Source organism: Zosterops lateralis (assembly GCF_965231275.1).
Source record: "Zosterops lateralis genome assembly, chromosome: 3".
Lineage (NCBI taxonomy): Eukaryota > Metazoa > Chordata > Aves > Passeriformes > Zosteropidae > Zosterops > Zosterops lateralis.
Genome location: NC_139764.1, coordinates 7,630,991 through 7,652,552, shown reverse-complemented (window position 1 = coordinate 7,652,552; position 21,562 = coordinate 7,630,991). Strand labels below are relative to the sequence as shown.

Below are 21,562 nucleotides of genomic sequence, written 5' to 3'. Positions count from 1 at the left end.
CAGCATTTTTGAAATTCAGGGCACCTATTTTGAATCCTAAATATGGACTTTAAAAATCCATGCCAATTCTCACTGCACTAAGGATAACACCACCTCTTTAATCTGTGCTTAGAAAGCTAAGTGACATTATAACCAACAACCTGGCTTTTCCCTTCTTTTTCCCTCAACAGAATTTGTAGAACTAACAAAACTGGTGTCTATCATGAAAGCTAGCAGACTCAAGTCTAAAAAGATAACTATAATTTTCCTTGAAACTAGTCAGTAATACCTCCTCAAATCCTCCTTGTAACTGATGAGTAACATGAGTTCCTTACTAAGAGTTGTCCTGAAGGACAGCTGGGGCTGTGGGATATTCAAATACCACAGGCCATAGAATGGTACTGAATTCCAGGCTGGCATGTCAGAGTACTTAACCCTTCCTGGAATGCCAGCTCCCTCCTATGGGGTGCCAGAAAACATAAGGACTTGTATTTGCAATCTTAGCACTGAAGTCAAGACCTCTACCAATTAAACCAGAAGAGAATAATTGAATTAGCAGCTGATAGTGGCAGCCTTATGTCCTGCTAAAGCAGGATGACACACACCCATTAAAAACACTTCCTCAAGATAAATCCTTCAGATTGCTGGATTCAGACCAATAAATTATGATTTATTCATAATAAGACCTTCTGAGCTGAGGAACTTGCAGATGCCTAGAGCCTTTCCATTATATATCTTTCAAGTATTTTGAGCTTAGGAAAAAAACCCCTGACATAGTGGTTCCAGCCTTGGGTCAAAACCCAGCAACATCTCCCATCTTCTTCCCTTGAATACTCACAGCTGGAGGGTAATACAGAGCTTTTGCCAGCACACAGCACAAGGGTAAGAATTAGAGGCTACAGATGTGCTCTCTACAAATGGCCCAGGTCTGCAAGAATTTGTGCACTGGTGTAAGGATTGTCACTGCCCACAGTCTCCACAAATACCTTGGCATCTCTTACTTTCATGGGAACTACTGAAGCTTTCAAAAGAATGCAGAAGTGCTAATCGCTGATGCAAGTGACTCCAGCCCTGACAGACATTTCCTCAGAGTCACAGATAGAACTGAAGGATTAAGCCATAAAGGATTAGAAGAAGTGTCATCTAGAATTAAGTCACTGGCCTTGAATCCTGGTTTTGTTGGGCACTGAAAATAGCAAATTTCACTGTCTTAAAACCAAGCTTTATTGTATTTATTTAAAGATGTATAAATATATTTTAGATATATATCTTGATTTCCTGAGTAGGCTTAAAAGTCTAGATGTCTCATAATTGTATAGTTTCCATTTTTTACTACGCTTCAGTGCACTAAAACCATCAATCTGACAATCTGAAGAGACTAAACAAATTTCTTTCACAACTGTGCACTGGATGTTTATGTAGCTAAGAAAATACAGGAAATAAAATAAACATCTCGCATGGCTCTCATCACATAGAATCTATTTTAAATGATACAGACCCTAAAAGGGGAGTGTGTGTTAGACAGAAAATCAGTCTTTGCCTAGAAAGTTTATAACTCATAGCATATCTAGGCTTTCCCTACTTAGCTGCCCAGATTTCCAGAGAAATGTTGCTGGTTCTTGCCAAAACTATAAACTGAAGCTATCAGATTGGTGTCAAAAAAATTAAAAGAAAAGCGAATCCCCCCTCAATCTAAAAGGATGTGAGTATTTATCAATTTTGTCAGACATTTTCATGGAGGAAGGAACAAGAAGGATCTGCTCCTGATTACCCAGCAGGAAGCATTTCAGAATGTGTTTACTGGTCATTCATGACACAAGTACTTCTGGCAGAGGCAAGCAAGCTATTTTTTAGGCAGCAGAGCTGGAGGAAGCCTGTTGGTCACAGAGGATCAATGTGGTGCCACTGTGTTGGCAGCCCATGAAAGGGATGCCTCAATTAGGCTGATGAGCATGCAAAATCATGGAATTTAGGCTGTGCACTCCTTGGGTAAAGAAAACTGTGAGGGGTATTTTTTCACAGTATTTCCAGTTTGAGTTTAGAGACTGGACTACACAGAAGTAATCATTAATGATGATAGTAAAAATACTAATAGGTAAAAAGATCCTTCTTATCCTTCTGTATGTTTCCCATCAGAAAAAAATTCTTCACTTAAGTTTCATTTCCTTAACACAGAGCAATTCGTACCCTAAGTGACAACTTAACAGTGTAACCATTAATGTACAATAGAAAACATAATGAAAATGAACCCAAATTAAAGTTCTCCAAATTCAGTTTACCTACTCTTCATCTCATGGCACATTTACTATAGCAAGCCTAAAAATTTAGGCCCATTTTATTTCTGCCTGCCCTCCAATTTACAAACCCTGAATTAATGCAGCTCTTTTCAAAGCCCAAGCATCAAAGAACTGTGCAAACTGTGCAAATAGCTGAAGGAATGACAAGAACTCTTGGTGCCATGGATCACATTATGTGCACAGAATGACTGCCCCAGAGTAAGCCCACACAGCAGTGCTTTAGCATTCATCATTACAGTCCAGTCCTTGGATTGTTGCTGTAGGACATGAAAGAAAGACTCCAGATATTTCAGAAGGCAAAGAACATAGAAAAAGAAGGTTTATATGTCTAAATTCTTACTACCTTTTATAAGGTGTTCCCATACAGACTTAACATGATTGGAGAATAGGAATGACACCTCTCTAATCCCACTGGTTAAACTAGAGAAACAGCAAAACACCACCTGGAGAAAGATTGTGTTGAGAAAGGACAATTTATTGAGAAATTTTTCCTCAGGAAAATGTTAGCAGCTGCTAGCAGGCTAAAATCTCTCAGGCTCACACTTGGATCACTAGCCTTGTGGCCATGTGCAGCCAGGTTTGCACTGACAGAGCAAAGCTTATAACAAAATGTCATTGGTCCCAAGAGGAGCACAGCAGTGATTTAAATATCAAATCACTGAATATCAGGCCTCAAAGAGGTGGCTTTATTTCAAAAGTTTTGCCAAGGGCTGCTAGTGGGCCAATCAGTTTAAGTGTGTGATGGTTTGTAGCAACTGTGAAGTCTCCAGAAACTAGAAGCCTGTGAAACGTGGGGGAAAAGAGCTGCCTTCTTGCCAAAACAAAATTCCCTGTTTTATAGAATATTGGATCAAAGACAAAGTGTTTTGCAGAAACACAGCATTAGCACAAACCTCCATCACCAAGGCTTTGGGGATGCTTTTGGGTGACAGTCCCTCTGGCGTCATCAGCCACACTGGTTGAGCACAGCCAAGGTTGGACCAACCCCCTGCCCCTTCCTCCAGCTTCCCCCTGGACACACCTGCCAAAGTCTGATTTACTCCACGTTATCAGCAGCAGGGCTGCTCAGTGAGCTGCTGGGTAGCCCCTGCTGCTCCATGCAATGCCTCCTCAGCGACTCCCAGCAGCAGGGCAGGAAGAGGAAAATTGAGATGTGAATTCCAAAGTGTGCCTGGAAATTTGTACCTGCAATAGCTGCTCTCCAAGGTTTAGAGCTCACCTCTTCTTTCCCAAAGCCTGCAGCAGACCCAACTACTTGAAGCTCTTGGACAGCACAGGGATACAGAAAGCACAGAACAGCTTCAAGCTCTCTGCATATGTGTCCTTTGGGTCCTGAGGTCATAGAATAGTTTGGGAAGGATTCTTGAAGAACATCTAGTTCCAACACCCCTGTCATAAGTTTTTGCCCAAAGATTTTCCCACCTCTCAGTCAACTAAGAGACGGTGCAAAATACCAGAGAGATGGCATTTCCCAGTGATTCTGATAAACAGAGTATATGACCAGCTCCTTTAAAAGCAGCCTTTGAAATGCCACTGGCTTGCTTTGTTCTAAGCACAGTCCCAGGGAGAATGTCAGCTCGCACAACTCATTTGTTATCTTTATACAGAGGAGCTCTGCTAAGCGCCAGCCATCACAAAAATACTAACGTTCCTTTTAGTGGAAAACAAATAGAAAAGAAAAACGCAACAACTCGCTTAAAAGCAAGCCAATTAGCACTTCAAAGGCTACCATGTGGTGTGCGAACAGGGATGTTAATACACTGGGGAGCCGTGCTCCTCTTCAGCCGCAGCCTCAGTTCCGTAGATGGAGGGAGCACCATTACAGAGATAACACTCCTCCATGACACAAACCTACACTGTGCATTCGTTTAGACACACTCTATGCAGTATATTTCCCTCAAAGGCTTAAAAAAAATTGCCAAGAATCAGAATAGCATGCGAAGAGCATTTTAATCTAGCCTTAGATAAGGCACTTTCCTCCTCTGGGCAGTGAGCACCCAGCAGCAACAACTTTATGTGCAACATGAAGGAAAGTGTCAGGGATGAAACTGCAGTAATTGAGGTCACATCCTCTGTGATTGCAGGGAAACCCCTTCACACATTTCCTCCCCTCATCCATGGACATTTCCATGTATATACAGCCAACAATTTTAATGATATCTAAATATTTATCTCCTGAACAGATAAACTAGTAGGCATTTAACTCTAGTGAGGCAAACGCCTGATGGCTGGATGCTCTCATCTACCTGTAAATGCAAACCAGCAGCCACTGAATTCAATTATGTGGCAAAATGATGTGACAGTTATCTCTGAGGTGTTTGGAATCCCACACAAAATCTGTGCTTCACATGGTTAAGCACCTAGATCTCATGTTTTATAGGGAGGGAGGGAAGAAGGGAAAAGCTGTGCTTTGTGGTATTTTTAAAATCTCATTTGCAGCTGTACAGTTAAAGCTTACAGATTAATAATAAAAGAGTGTATGTGACAATGCGGTAACAAATGATGTTCAATGTCAAACACAAAGCAAGATGCAAATATATTTTTCTGTTATTTAACCAGGCTTTCATTTCAACTGCTCTGATCTTGTAAATAAAGCTTACAAGCTAGTCTCAAACAAGTGTGGGAATAAAGCAAACAAACAAACAAAAAGAGTACCAAACCCTAAATCAAAACACCTTAACTCAATGGTCTCCTAGTACTGGTTAGTTAATTATATTTGCCAATTTTTATTCAGGAGATCTAAACAGATTAAAACAGGTTAAAAACAATGGTACTCAGGAACTGGCCCAAGGGTAAGAGCTCTCTGGATAATACCAGGCATCAGTTGCTGTCAACCACTGCCAAAAACCAAGGGGCATCCCTGAATGTTCTGAAAGACAAGAACAGGTTGGACAGAAGGATGGATGGATGGATGGATGGATGGATGGATGGATGGATGGATGGATGGATAGATGGATGGATGGATGGATGAGAGGACAGACAGATGGAAGAGAGAAAAGAACAAACAACTAAATAACACTAACTGCATCTATGACTTCCCTTTACAAGCACTTTATTGAAAATGTTCAAATCCTTAACTGATCTTTTGGGGGGCAAATAAGGGGGCCTGAAAAGCCTTAGGCTAATTAAGCATTGCTGAGACATGCTTGATGAGATGGGAAAACACAAAGCTTTTGAAAGGATGAAAAGTCTCCACATCTGGTAGTAGTGTTGAGAAGAAAGGGGAAAGACAAAGGGGCAGCCTGCAGCACGGAGGTACAGGACTCCTTAATTATTGGGCTACCAAGACCATGACCACCCCAAATGCCTGTGAAAGCTCACAAAATGAGATTACAGGGCTCAGCAAAACCAGCATCTCTTAGTAAGAACAGCATCTCAGGAAAGCAAACAGGAGTAGTTTTCCCCAAGATACATCTGCTAATTAGAAATAATGGGTTATAGATGCAGGTGGCAAGGCCCCCAGATGAGAACAAGACTATTTCTGGTGGCCTCTCTACCTGTTTTTTCTGACTGCTGCCAGACAGAAAGAAGCTTCTGTTGTACTTGGCAATACAGGTGAACAGCCTGCATTTAGATTTCAAAGGAAATGTCCCAGGTGTTCCAACAATATGGCAAGCAGCTGATGTGCTCCAGCCTCTTCAGGCCTGGAGAAGACTCAGCTGTGTTTTCTTATCTCTAAGACTAGCTAGAGAGAAAAATTACAACATTCAAAGGGCAAACTTCACACACTGGAGCAAAATCTGAACTATCTTTGCTCTAAATGGCTTTGTCAGTTAGGAGCTGTGAGAGTGCCAGTGCCATCCTGCCTTCCCCTCTTGGAGGAAATGGATATGTATCCAGCTGATTACAGGAGCAGGTTAGTGAGGAGCAAGCTGGCTTCCTTCGACACCCAAAGCTGCGACCAAAGCTTTGCAAAATCGCTGTGCTCATTCTCACTTTTGGAATGCGAATATGTATGGCTGATTTCCTTCCCTCCCACATGCAGATCCTTCTCCAGTTCCTTCAGCTGTGAGCTGGTGATTCAGTTGGATTCACAAGCTGGGCAAGAACAAGCTATATCTATCCTTGAATGGCAGATCTCATTACAAGAAGGAAATGGTTCTGGCAATCTAACACATTGCATGGCACTGCTGCTGCCAGGATCAGATATAAGCCTCAGGTCATGGCTACCTCTGGTGGTTAAATATCCCATAGCAGTTGTGATAGAACAAATGGCATTAACCATATTTTACAGCCAAATCTTGACATGAATATCACTCCCCCAGGCTCCCCTTGAAAGTTCTTTTCACTTTGGAAAGATTTCCTGTGTCTTAAACATCACACCTTTAAGTCAGTACTGTTAAACATTGGCTGTGTTTAATGCCAGGGGGAACAGTTTCATGAGCAGATTCTGTGATCTCTATATGCATCCATTTCTAAGATTACTTGGGTTCCTTTAGATAGGTACAAAATATATATATATATATATATATATATATATATATATATACATATTTCTTATAATCTGCTTTTCATGCTCACACACTTCATGAGCCAGCTGGATCTGCAAGCAGAACTGTGTCCAGGAAGTCTATTCTATGCCATGCTGGAAGCCGGCAATACTAGAAATATTGTTTAAAGACTTTTTCCTTTAACTTTCTTTTCTTTTTAAGGCAAACTTGCCTGTATCGCAGTGCCAGAAGATTCAAAACCAAGTTACAAAAGCATCCAAGTGTTTGGACATTTACCTGAAAAACAGCTGTGTTCCAGCTGCAGGAGCCTGCAGTACCACTGTGTGGTTACTGAGACACGTCAGTAAGCTCCCAGTAACCTCAGTCATCTGCAATTCAAGACTCAGGTTTCTATGTGCAAACAGATTTATGATGATACAGGCATTAAAAACATTGCCAATGGTTTAAAAAGACCACAGTAGCTGTACCTACCACACACTGGAAGACAGATAGATAAACTAAAACCACAGAGGACGCCAGTTTTACCAGACCAGGATGAGTGTGGAAGTTGTTAGCTATGCTCATGTGAGGGTAATTGTAAAATAGCTGTTGTTCCAAGGAGGAAGTTCCAAAAAATGAGAGCACAGGTCTGGTCTCTTTTTGTGATTCAGCTGTTTAGATTGATGTGACCACCAGATAGGAGTTCCTGATATCTAAAGGAAGAACTGAGTGTGCTGGCAAGGATCACAGCAAAACACCATGAATCCATGAGGTGAGATTACAAGAAGAAGGGCCAAGGGCTTAACTGAGGTGTGATGGCAGCAGCCATGAAAAATTTGGAGCAATGAGGATCTGAACCCAAGTGAGGGAGATGGACCATGCCAGTGCTTGCCTTCATACCCTGTTGATCAGAGCATGCTGGAAATAAATCTGAATTGATGCTGGAAGGGTTCCACCCCTGATCCTTGTGTCTTAAAGATTCCTGCAAGACAGCCATGAGGGAAGCCCCTTTCATTGCTGGGACAGCACCAATGAGAATGTGTCACCTGCAGAGATTTGTCAATGCTCAGAAAAGAGCAAAACAGAAAGCAGTGAAGCTGCTGTATACTCATAACAGCAAGTCCTCCTCAGCTTTCTGACCTCTCCAGACCAGCTGGGTTGATGGAGGCACCATGTTAAGGTACCAGCACCCCAGAGAGAGGGTGATGCTGGGACCCAGCTGTGCTGACTACCTCCCTGCTCAGTCTGTGAGCTTCCTGCTAATCTTCCTTCTAGCTAGGATAGCTGGAAGAATCAGGCAAGTTAATTTCCTTGCCTCAAGCTGCTGGAGTTAGGCATTGATTTTGCAGCACATTGACATCTTATTTTGAAGCACCTGAGGTATCTCCATTTGTTCTCATTTGACACCTTTGTGCTACATTTCCGGCTGACAGACCATGAAAATGTGTCCAGGAGTCGTCCTTTACCTGATGAAACACCTGTGTAACTGTAACTGTGATTTGTAACAGTGATAGCGTTTGGTGACAAATTGGGAATCTCAGTGTTTTCTAGGTGCTGATACAGTGAATTTGCCATCCTGACCCCCTGACCATTGTTAGCTGTAACCAGGGGGCAATGGAGAAGAGACTATTGACTTTTTCTGCTCAAAATCCAGAACAGAGTTTAACCAGTTTTTCTGTCCAGGTAAGAATGGCTGTAAGCCTGTAAGTGACTGCTTATTTCCTCCACAGGGAAAATGCTGAATGTGTAGACACGCTGTCTTCAAGGGCTGTCAAGTAATGTAAGTACTGAGAGCTTTTAGGATGATATAAATGGAGTAAGGGTGGTTTTGACCTCTGTGGTAGGCATGATTACTGTCACAGTGACTGCAGAACAAACAAACAGTTAAGGCACACTCATAAAGAGGAATAATGAGTCAAAGGGCTTATATACCACAAAAATTTCAGTGTAAAGACCCTGCAACAGTGAAACAGTAATGAAGGTCATATTTTGGTTGAAATTTGCTGGCTGTAGAAAGCAATGGATTTTAGAACTCAGGATAGAAGTCACAAGTCTGAACCTGGGAGGAATATCATTGGCAACTGTTTCAGCAAAGTACAGTGTTAATCAAGTAAGTACATTATAAGATTGAAGCATGTGTACACATAAGTTAAAAACCCCACCATTCCATACTCTTGATGTTTCTCTTGGATCTTTCAAAAAAAGTTAAGTGTTTTTGCAGTTGCCCATAGACTAACTGCAGCTGCAACTCACAGTTCATCACTCAGAGCACTGGTTTAATTGCAGCTATGAGCATGTGCACAGCACACAAGAGTGCTCCAGGAAAGGCCCCTCAGAGATCATGCAAGACCCCAAAAAAGAGATGTTTTTTGTGAAATAACAGAAAGTTCCGAAGAGCTGCATTTCTACACCAACATGTTGAAATGACACTACTGCCTGATTCAGATGCAGTCCCAGAGATGTAGGAGGGAAGAGCTTTCTCCCTGGTAGATTATTCAAAGTGGCTAGAGACAGAGTCAGTTTGGGCTGTTGGGTTGATACTATGAGTCATGTATGCTGGTGGTGACCTTGCATGCTCACCTGGAGTCAGAATGTGATAAAAGCCAACCAAGCAGAGGAAAACTGTTCCAGATGGCAAGACCTCAAAAGAACACTCACCTGTAAACCACCTTAGGAAAAGATGAGGGGACAGAAAACCTGCTGCCAAAAAGTTATGAGTAAAGTGCAAAAAAAAGGAAGAGAAAATCCACAGGAAAGCATTATGCTTCAAAGATCTGAGTGAGACTGGGTGGGTTTTTTCCTGCTCTGGGTCAGCAGCAGTGAGAAAGGTTTCATCTCATTTGGGGTCATTCCCTAGCAAAGCAACATCTACTTTACAAGGCTGTATACACATTTCCCCTCACTATGTAGCAGCCCCCTTCTTGTACAGCTTCGGCCTCCCTCTCCAAGCACAAGAAGCAAGGACACCTATGAAGCCACGGTGTACCTCACTAGCAGAGCCAGGAGTAGGAATACACAGAAGAGAAAACAGAACAGAGCTGAATCAAAAAGTGTGTCTCTTGTTCCACATGACAGTATAGAGTGAGTAAATGCCACCCTTCTCATGAGAACAAGATTTACTCCTCACCACAGCACTATGCAAAACTACAGAAATAAACTGAAAATTTTCTTCTACTCCTCAAAGAACAAGCCAGAGAATCTTTCAGTCCTAGGACATATGACGTTTTCTTTTAATTCCTTCCTGTTCTATACTTGGAAAAAGAAGACAGTTCTCCAAATCATACCTTCTTCACTCCCACTGGCTGTGGTTTCCACACAGTTACGACTGCACTCCACTCTGTTTTATGAAAATCCTTGGTGAAATGCAGTTTGCCTCCCTGCTGCCCTAAGTGTGTGGCCATTTGAGGTTTTGAAACAGTTATAACATAGTGCCATAACCTGGGCAAGGCACTACATCCATCCAAAACCTAAGCAAGGGGGTGCACAGAATTTCCAGTTCCAGAGCCAGCTCAGTTGAATCTGTGTGTATTCCATCATAAACAAACTTTATTAAAAGAAGTAAGAATCTAAAATTTATCAGTACTTAACAAAATGAAGACTCCTTTTGTAGAAGATGGCACAAAGACAAATGTTATCTCTGTGAGGGATCCAATTGTTTCCTGGTGAAACTGCCTGCACTCCTTTGGTCTGCTGGACCTATTCTAATTTAAGACTGAATTTCTTACTGTAGCACACTGTGAAGCTCACTGTTCAAACAGACACCTCTGTAGCTGTTTAAGTGGTGCCATATCTCTGGAGGTGCTAAAGTTTATTTCCAGAAATACTGTTGGCTATGATGCCAACAGTGCAGTCCTTGGCCAGTGAGCCCTGCTTTTCCAGCATGTTACAGGAAACTGTTTCTAAGATGTCAGACTCTCTCCTATATTCCTTTCCCTCATTCCTTGGGTGTTATTGGAGATAGTTTGAAAGAGGTCCATGTTTTGTTTGCATAAGGCACTGCTGTATCCCTGAAGAGGTAAGCCAAAACCAAAGCCTGGTAGACTTGGACCCCACCATTTGGAGTATGGATTCTATTATCTCCTCAGTTTTTATTTGTGAAAAGGGCATTATCAGTATCTTAAAGCTCTTCAAGGCTTGTAGCTCACAAGTAAAAATCATGTAATACTATTACAAACATATGAGGACCAAGAATGACATCACAGCATCTGCTTTTCACTGGGATTTCATGATTTTATATTTTTTGGCATTCCCTGCATGGAAAATCAAAATGAAAACGGCACTTCAATATATTCCATTAAAAATATCCAGTTTCTCTTCCAGCGTCTTTGAGGATTTAATTTCTTCTCTTTCTTTTTATTTTCTATGTATGGAAAAGCATTCTAAAGCTTCTTTTGCTTGATTTAATGCTGAGTGTGATTCAATTCAGTGCTGTAACATAAGTTAATTAAACTAAACAAAGGCTGCATTGTCAACACTTTCAGCAGGAACAAAGAGATGATATTTTAAAATGCAATAAAAATTGCCAATTCATAATACTATTTCTATCCTGCTTACTTTAAATGAAATGAAGAAAACAATCAAATAGAGATAATAAACCTTAAATGTTATCATTGTTACAGTATTCCCTATTGTTGTTTTCCTGTTTTCTTTCCTTTTGGCTTTTTGTCTTTTAGCCTTACCATCAAGTCTGGTAACGTAAAGTGACTGTGACAGGAGGCAAAATGTTTAAGCTGAAAAATTCCTTATGTTTTCTACTTTCTTATTAGAAAAGCACACAGAAAAAAAATTATTTTTCCTTGCAAGGGATGAAAAATAATTAAAACTTCAAATTAATCTTGCACCACCTATTTCTTATGTACATTCAGGCTAGAACCTGATATATGGAGAGTAATGAAAAGAAACAGATTCCTTTTGTGGCAGGAAAATAAATATGACTTTTTTCCCCTCGAGAGACCGAAATCAATATCTAGAGCAGACTACTGACAGTGTAATAACCACCCTGACTGCCAATGCACAGTGTCACACAGCATCCTCAGGGAAGCACCCTCAGGGAAGCCCTGCAGGAAGTCTGCATCTCATTTGCTGCCCCATCCTGCACCATCAGCGAAGCCTCTTTGCTGCTCTAAGAGCCTGGACACCTCCCACTCCACAGCTGCCCCACACAAACATAAACCCACAGGCCAAACCCCCACTCCTCTTCTTCTGCAGTCTGCAATGTGTAAGTGGAGCAGAGGAGATGCAGGGGAATCTCACCTTGGATATCCTTTTCTGCCACATCTATAATGCCTTCAGGAGGGCAGAGCGCTTGAGACAGACCCAACAGCCCTTAGACCACCACAAACTCAGCACAGTGGGCTGGCACTCATAATCTGCTCACAAAATCTCCTCAACTGGCTGATGCTGCAGCTGAAAAATTCACTGGAGTTTTGTGAAGTTCTCAAGAAAATAAAGGTAATGCAAAGTGAGGCCTCATAGGAGAGGCACCTTTCAGGATTTCCACTCATAATCCCTCTGTGCATTTCCCACTAGTCCCATCTACTGCTTCCCAACCCATAATCTCTGCGTAGCTTAGAGCTTTAAATACCCATTTGCAACTGTAAAGGTTCCACAGCCTTTACAGCATTTCTGCAAAGGGTCTAATGGTGCTCTTTTTTTTTTTTTTTTTTATCTTTGCCAAACATCAGTATCTGTTGGAATAGGATTTTAAAGATATATTTCATATTTAATGTCTGAATATGCTGTAACAGCCCCAAAAATTGGCATCTGATCTATTCAGTATGGGTTCTTATCAAATACCAATATATTACTATATCTGGTTCAGATATTTTTTCCTCTCCTCTTTGAGCAACTGGAGCCTTTATACTAGATCTTCAGAAGCCACAGCACTCCAAAATATTCTTTTCTTTCCAAAGTGAAATTACCTATTTAAAGATTCTAGGGAAGATTTTTTTTTTTTTTTCAAAAATGTCTCATTTCTCTCCATTTGAAGAATTAAAGGAGTTTGGTTAAGCAATAAGATTGCCATGAATCAGTAATAAAAGTGTCAGATTTGTCCAAAAAGATCTTTCTTAAGAATTCTTTCATTTCTCTATAGCCACAATGTAATTTTGAAATTTTTGACTGTTTGATAACAAAGTCATTATTTTGACATCATTTACAACTGTACCAATGCATATACAAGCCGATAAAAGCCTGAGACTGAAGCTATAAAATATGAGAGCTCTTCTCCTCAGGTTTTGGAACATTTAGTTCTCTCCAAGATTATGCCATAAAATTATCACTCCTGCTAAAGCAAAATGGACAAGTGGAGAATGGACAAAGTGTTGCCTACAGAGTTACAGGTTACAGCTATTCAGGTTACAAGGACTGTTCACCAACACTGGGCTTAGCTAGAACAGAACTTCACAGACTTCGAATTTGAAATTAGCCAGACTTCAAACTCAGAGTAAACAAGCACCGATGAGAAGATTGACAAAGGAAATCACATGTACTACAAAGGATGGACACCTCTCCCAGCCTGCCCCTGAGGCAGCCCTAACCTCATGGTTAAGGTGAGGAATCTACCCAATCACTCTAATATGTTTCTCATGTGGAGAAACATCACAGGTCAAGTTCAAACTATTTTCCAAATGACACAAGATGACAAAATTTCAGCCAAAATAGAGAAGAGAGCAAACAGAGAAATAACAGCAGTAACTGTTCATTTTCTAGTGCTCTGACAGAAATCCTACCCCATCAAAGAGTTAAACCACTTTTAAGGGTGATTAGTGAGGGAGATCATCATATTGAATGTCTTGATGAAGGGAGATAGAAAGAGCTGGGAACTGACAGAGGTGATAGTGGGCTCAGAGGAGAAATTGGCTGCATATCCACACGAATACGGGATTTACTTCCACGTGCTGCAAAAAAATGTGTTGTGGAATAAATGTGCTGATTAAACCTACAAATAAATGTTGAGTGCATGGTCATTACAACATGACAGGACTTTTTCCAAGTGTACATATAAAGGGACTGCCAAAAGGTCTGTTAAAACTGTGTACACTTACCTAGTCAGCAAATAGGTCAGGGAACACCACTTGCTCTGGTTTTTAATAAAGGGATTTGAGAATATTCCCCAATCTTATAAGAAACATACATTTTCATTATTCTTTTGTGAGCCAGAATGAGTGCATTATAGTAGTTGGGAAAAAAATGAAAAAAAGGCATCTTAGTTTGCCTCTTTTCTTCAGCTGCTCTCTCATAATATATAACTTCAAGTTGCAATAGGAAAAAAGGGAATAAATTGGCACATGTGATATTTTATTACTGATTTTGGAAAAAGCAACAGCAGGTTTTTATCAAACACACAGTGCCTCACATTGTTGTATTCTTCAGGGTAATCTGGCTTGGTTCTGACTGCTGGCAATGGGATATAGTAGTGTGACTGCCAAGATTTTGACTCTTCATTCCTCTGGGCTCCCAGCATCCCAGAACCTTGAAAGCACCAGGATCTGGGACTCCTTGGGGATTCACACTACAGCATGACCCTGGAGCTGTGAAGTGAAATGAGTTATACAGGAAGGACCCTGCCAGCTTTAAAAAAACCCAAAACTCAGAGATGAGCCAGCAGTAAAATTTGCACAATTAAATCAGAAGATAACATGTGGTTTGTCAGAAGTTCATGTAAACTGAGATAATACATCTCTAAACCAGCAAGAAATTGACATTTTTTTCCACGGAAAACCACATCATTGAAAAAATTCCTAGCACACTTCAAAGCCACCATCAGTAACTGAGCAGAAATCCAGCTTTAAGTTGGAAAAGAGACTTTGTTGGCCCTTTGGTGGCTTACACAGCTCCAGTTCTGAAGGGATTGCAGATGACTCTCAAGAATTAATGCTCCCAGTGAGACAGAGAGAAGAGAAAGGAGCTACATCCTACCTTCTGCTCTGGAATGAGTTTGAAAACAAAAAATATCATGTGGAACAGAAAGACCAGGTAGTTTGGAATTTAGTAGTTGCTATATTTTGCTCTGCATATAGACCCAGAATGGGTCAAATTAATTTAAGATCCATGAATTTCTGTTTAACAGGACTAGCAGTCCCACATTAGCCTTTTTCCTGCATTCTTAGACAAAAATACAGTATTACGACCTATGTCAAATGTACTGTATGTGCTGCTGGAAAACTATTCAGCTGAATTACTTTAGGAGGGAGCACTTGGGTTACGTAAAATAATGTCACATATTAAATCTCTTTTTAATGCCAGGTAATCTCTTTCCATTAAGAGGAGTCTCTCTTTGGGAAATATATCTTATCAGTCTGAATTTCAGCTGATTTTTTTTTTTACCACCTTTTGTCCAGACCCACTACACTGTATGGCAAACCTTCAAAACCCATATGGCAGAATTTGTGCCCACCAGAACAAGAAACATCCAGCAAGATGAGCTACGAGGGTGCTTATACCCATAAGAATGAAACAAGGCAAGGGAAAAGCTTTATTTCCTTCTCTGCTCCTGCTCTGCAAGAGCACTCATTAATTTTCCCTGTGCCAAAGATAGTACATTTGGAAGAAGCTGAACAGAATATTTATGCTGTTATCCTGCACACAGACTCACCACATCCCTTCTTATCATGGAACTTACCAAAAGATCACTTAAACTGATGACACTCCTTCTATGGACTTCAACAAGCTTTGGATCAGATGAATCCTGCACAGTATCAACACCTGAGACCCCAGGTAGGAACAAGTTCCAAAATATTTAGCAGGAACTTTTTATTTACTTAGTATTTGAAACTTTTAAATCAAGGGCTGGAAAAGGAAAAGTGCCAAGAAAACTATTTTTCTGACATTACCTGCTTTTTCCTTAACATTGCATATTTTAAGAGTAAGTAGAACAGATGTTGAAACAGAATCTCTCTTCTGAGACCTAATGACAGTCCCTGGCTGTCAGGGACACTAAAGTAGTAAAGAGGGGAAAATGTGTAAACAATGAAGGTACATTTTGTCCAATTTAGTTGTGATGATGCATAAAATAATATGTAAATAATTTTTATTTGGAGGAGACTGACATGAGGACATTGGTATTTGCAATCAGAGTGAGCCTGTGTTGTATAACCTGGGTTTTGGCAACTGAGGTGGTGTGGTACCATTTACCTGAATTTAAATGTAAGAATTATATCAATTCTCCCTTCATCATCATTAACACAGCACAAAACCAATACCATTAACAGAAACGATAACAAGGAGATGTGATTAATCTCAACTCGGACAGGCAATTAAAATTAAAAAAAAAAAAAAAAAAAAAAAAAAAAAAAAAAAAAAAAAAAAAAAAAAGGAACAGAAATATTGTATATGAACAAAGAAGTTCTATTGACCTGGCTTTGCAAGGAAGAAAATTGTCAATATTGCTACTGCAGGTTTGCAAGTAAGTGGGTGCCAGTGTTGCTGAGGAAAGGACTTCATAATTAGGACAACATAGTTAGTATTGACCTGAATTTTCAATAAAAATCATGTCTGTTTTAATTTGGAACTGTAAAATTCATCCTTGGGCTCTACAAATGACCATATAATTAACTTGCAGTTACTTTAAAATGAGAGAATTATTTACATATTACATTACTTTTTATATAACCACATGCCTTTAGAAATGGTGAGGTGACTGCAGGGTTCCTAGAAGCACCCAACACTTTAACTTCTGCATTTCCTTGCAAAAGCATTCCCAAGGTTTTAAATACTTTACTCCCAGAAAAAAATTACTGCTTCAGAAGACTGCATTCTCACTCCAAATACTGTTTTCTTCATTAGAATTACTACTTTTAGTTACTCTTTAGTTAAATTTCTATTAATGACCTCACAAATAACTTTGATACCCATTTATTTTAAGTACTCTGAATGCTTCTAGCAAGTGTGATCAAAAGGATACTTATATGGACATAAATTGGTTGTTTAATCAGCATTATGTGCTTAAATGCAAAAAAAACCCCAAAAATGAGAAGAGTATTTAAATATCACTTTTGAACCTGAGTGTGCACTTTTTTGCACTTAGCAAATCCACTTTTTTGCACTGTGCAAATCCAAGTCAAATATATCAAAACTACACTCAAAAATAAGACAAAAAACAGTTTTTCTTTGGGGTAAAAAAAGCACTTTATGCACCCTTTCCATGTTTCCTCACAACAGAAAAGGGTTACATGAGTCCTGCAGCATTCTCTGTCTCCATCTGATTTATAATAGGCTCACCTCCTTCTTCTTTTCCTTCTTTCTTTTCCTCTGCAGCATGAATCAAAGGTATCTCAGCTTCTGTTGTGACTTCTTGGTTCAACAGTGGATCTGAATAAATTGGATAAAAAGGTAATGAGTAAGGCTTTTCAGAATGGACATAAAAGGATTAACACCCACTAGAAACCTTGCCATTAAAAACAGTGGCAGAGGAAAAGGATCTCTTCCTCCATGAGTACAAATAAGAAAAGCTGCCCAAGGAAATCCAAGGGGCTCTAGTTCAGAACAAAGCCTTGAAGACACTGAACTTTCTGGGATTTAGCCCAAAATCCCATGTGCCTGCTCCAAGCATGGATCTTCACCAGGATACAATGCAATCCCAGAGACACACACAGTCCATGCTCATCCCTTAAAGTGTTCAAGGCCAGGTTGGATGTGGCTCGGAGGAACCTGGCCTAGGAAAAGGTGCACCTGCCTATGGCAGGGGGCTTGGAACTAGATGTTCTTTAAGGTCCCTTCAATCCCAGACACTCCATGATTCCATGGTAGTGTTTTTGCTTGTTAATCTTATTTTTTGATTTCAAGATAAGAGGAATACCTTCTATTTCCATGCAGGAGCCTTGGGAATCTGAGCCAGTTTTTATCTCCTCATTTGCAGAAACATCCTGTTGTCCTGTTAATACAACAAACAGAAAATGGTATCAGGATGATGCTGCATGCAGGAAACGCTACATTCATTAAAACAGAACACAAACCTCACACACAGCATGGCACTTCTAAGCCAAGCACCGCTTTTTTTTTCTATTAAGTGGACAATGTATGACACCTTTTATACATGAAAATATCCCTTAACAGTACTCAGTATTAAGTTAGTTAAATATCTGGTCAAAACTGACCCTGCAGCACTTACAGCTTTTCTTCTTTTGCAGTTCAGCCTTGACACTGTTTCTCACAGGAGCTGTTGTAAAGCTCTTGCACTTGATGGTCAGCAGAAGGAACAGAAACACCCCACAGGCTTTCAGAACCACAGTAACAACAGAGGACATGATAACATTGATCTGCACCCAGGATCAGTATGGCTAAACCTATTTAGAGACATGTCTTTCCCACTAGCACCAGGGATTACTGCCCCACAACTGGCTGACACAACCTCTACTAGCCAAGAGCATTTCCTTAAGGTGGCAAAAGTCAGGCTGAAACCCACTGGATGCTGACACTGGAAGAACTGAAGTTTCACACTGGTTCATTATCTCTGTCTTAAAAAACTTTGATACAAAACTTCACCTTTGGCTTGATCTTGTTCACACAGCACAGGATGCACTGAATCACCCTTCTGCGTGCCTTTGGAGTCTTTTGGGGAATCTGAGGGAAAAAGCAAACAAACAAACAAACAAATAAATCTAGAAGCAGTTTTCATGCTGGAAAAGTAGTTGCTGGAGTTAGAGGAGGTCTTTGGTGTCAGCTTCATATCTGGCGTTTTGATACACAGACTGATTTTCTATCTGTTTAACTACAGCCCTGTAAACAACAGAAGTATATTTGTGGATTGCAATTATTCAAATTGATTTCAGAATGCCTACCCTTACTGAGCAGGTTTTTGCTGGTAGTACAAACCTTAAACCAGAACCTGGTGAGGAAGGATGCCTAAGAATAATCAGCAGCACTACCAAGGATTTTATTCCTAATGAATGGAGCAGCACAAATCTATGAGAAATAGCACAAACCACCTACTTGATAAATAAAGTGGTTTATTATTTATTTAGAATAACAGCTTTTCATGGTTGGATTTCCACAAACTTTAAATCTTTCCAGAAACATTAAATCCCATAAATCCCTGTGCAAATCCTAGCCTCATGTCACTTGATGACAGAACTCCCAAGATCATTACTGTGGCCGAGAGTGCTTTTCTTTTTTTGGGGCAGACTATCAAAATGAACTGCCCAAAGCAATACTTTGGAACCAGTGGCACAGTGAGATTTAAATTACATTTTGGCAGAAAGTCCAATTGCTGTGCTGTCTGGGGTCTTCATAAACACAGGGCATTATTTTGTTTTGTCAAACAGCATTTTCTGACAACAGTCAGTTTTTGCATGGGGATGGAAAAATACATAATGCATAATTCCACTGCATTCAGGTAATACAGCAACACTGACACTCAATTTAGTTTTGCTCATCCTCATCACATACAGATTTCACTGGATAAAGAGCTCTCTTTGAGCCTCGTTAAAAACCAGTGCTGATCTAAGTGGACATTGTGCAAACCACAGGGAAAAGTCCACCCCAGGTCATGACAGCAGCAACAGATAATCAGAGTTTGTGTTCCCATGTGAGATGCTTTCTAAAAACCTGCTCAATGGAAAAAGTAAGTGATGGTGCCAAAAGATCTACAGCATGCGATAATAAATTATTATTATGACAGTGTTATGACAGTGTTTTTACAGCTTAAATTCTGGAAGGTGCCTCTCTACAACAAGCTGAGCAAATCTTACAATATACCCAAGGATGCCCCTGTAAAACTCTCTTCCTGAAAGTGTCCAAAAATAATCTCTGATGGATAAGTAGAATTCTGGGTTGTTAATATCTGATCCAAATTTAATAATCTGGAAAGGTATGTGCTGAAATTGTGTGGCTTTAATTAACTGCAAGTAATCCCCCACGGCAAATATTTAATTACCTGCACAGTTTCTTACTTCTTTCATGGCATGACAATAAGTTAAAAAAACCCAAGTTTGAAAGTAGAATAACTCACTGATATACAATTTGCTAAACTTTGTACTTGCTGCACTGTTTTTTGCCCTACTGTTAAATTTCTTCTCGGGTGGATCACTGCACCAGTCTTCCATACCATATTGTACAATGAGGTTCAAAGGATTACCCTTATCAGCCTGAATTGGAGCAAAACTAAATTAGAATTTTATCAAATTCCAAGTTTAATCAAAAATCCAGTCAAAGGATCTCTTGGTATAAATGGGAATAGCAAAAAATTCCATAGGGAATTTTTCAAGCAAACTTGAAACATGTTGAGAGAAATTCTAGCTTTGCTGAAGTTTTTGACAAAGCTCTCAGGATTTCAGACAAGCTGAGATTTGTACTACCTGTAACTTCATACCTTAAATTAATATATTTTTCTGTATGATACATGCTTGTAAAAGGAACTGTACTGGCAAAGATGGAATCAGAAGTCCTCTGCCTTGAGTACCATGATGCCAGGACCCAAACACAGCCCTTCAAGCAGTCAAAAGTAATGATAAAAATGATAGTATGACCTGCACTGGGAGGGGGAGAAGCAAGCAGCTTTGCCCCATCATTCCTTTAGAACTCTCTTATCTCACACCTATTGCGTAATACCTCATATTCCCAGGCTGGTGCCCTTAATCCTAGTTCACTGGTGCCACCTTTTTCCTCCGAATAAGGAATGACTCCAGTTTAATGCAAAAACCAATCTGCTGCCTGACAGATGTGCCCCATCACGCTGCTGTTTGTTGTGCAGCATCACAGAGGGAGGGGTGTTGTCACTATTCCCACCTACTGGCACAGCTGGCAGTCTGTCCCATGGGCTTTATTCTTAGAGGCATTGTAAATTTGTGTTAAGTTTTCATTTTTATCATAAACAGTTGTTCTCTTGCTCCAGTGTTTGACAAAGAAATTTAACTGCACTGAATTCCAAATTATCCCAGGCAATATACGATAATAATATTTTTGCAAGTTGTTTTTTGCAAAGCGTGTCTGAAAATAGCAGACAATGGGTAGAAGTTACTGCCTAGCTGTAAGTCTCCCTGTTTTATTTCAGCAGCAGGAACCTGTCTTCATTGGTTTTACCATGCAGATTCTGAGTTCCAAAATCCTTAAGGTCAAGACCTCATCAAAGGTTCCTTCTCTTCCAATCCAAATATCGCAATAAATATTCAAGCCAAAAGGTCCAAAGACAGATATACTTTTAGGATTAACAAGAACAAAATAAAGCAAAGGAATAAACCCAGATTCAGGAAGCATATATGTGCCAAGCAGAAGTGGAAGTGTAAAACCAAAGGCAGTGATCAATAAAAATCCTGATGATAGACTACTTTCTGTATGCATGTTTTCAGTAGGCTAGTGGTATTCCTCAGGCTCAGCTGATCCTCTGTGCTCATTTAGCCCTTTGGAGCCTTGTGCAACTGTGCTTAAGCCCAGTATTATAGTCCTGGATGACTCCAGGGTCTACAAGAGTTCTGGCTGTCCCTAAGGCATTTGTTCACCTCTTATTCACTTGATTTTTTAAAATGGCATAAAGCAGTGTTAGTCTTCTCCTAACACAATTAATTATCTGTTAATTCATACCAGAGAATCCAAGCCAGGATATTCTTTCACATCAGAATATTGCTTCACTTTTGGTAACATACACACTGGGCACTACTTAGATTGGGTAAGTACAAACTGCGATTGTAAAAGTTAACCCTCCTCCAGGTCAGGACTGAAAAAAAAAATCTGTGTTTCTGATACCACATATGAATGAACCAAACAGGACATTTAATTGCATAAATAAACCAAAGATAAGCCACATTTATCTACTGCATATCAGGAGCTTAAGTGCTCGTTGAAGTCCGAGCACCCCTTAGTTCTCTCAAAACTCCTCCTTGCTGGCTGGAGGGGCAGTGTCCATGTCAGGAGTGCTTGTCT

At 40.1% G+C, this 21,562-nt stretch overlaps 1 protein-coding gene across 8 annotated transcripts in view; it reads right to left on the bottom strand.

Annotated features, from left to right (window-relative positions):
• The window catches only part of MACROD2 (mono-ADP ribosylhydrolase 2), an 866,413-nt gene that overhangs the window by 20,906 nt on the left and 823,945 nt on the right, over window positions 1-21,562 (bottom strand). For all 8 annotated transcript variants that reach the window (XM_083858375.1, XM_083858373.1, XM_083858372.1 and 5 more), the window contains 3 exons: window positions 18,191-18,268; window positions 17,505-17,579; window positions 16,928-17,017 (listed from right to left, as the gene is read on the bottom strand). In XM_083858375.1, coding sequence (XP_083714501.1) covers window positions 16,928-17,017; window positions 17,505-17,579; window positions 18,191-18,268 — 243 coding nt within the window. The remainder of the gene's footprint in view (window positions 1-16,927; window positions 17,018-17,504; window positions 17,580-18,190; window positions 18,269-21,562) is intronic.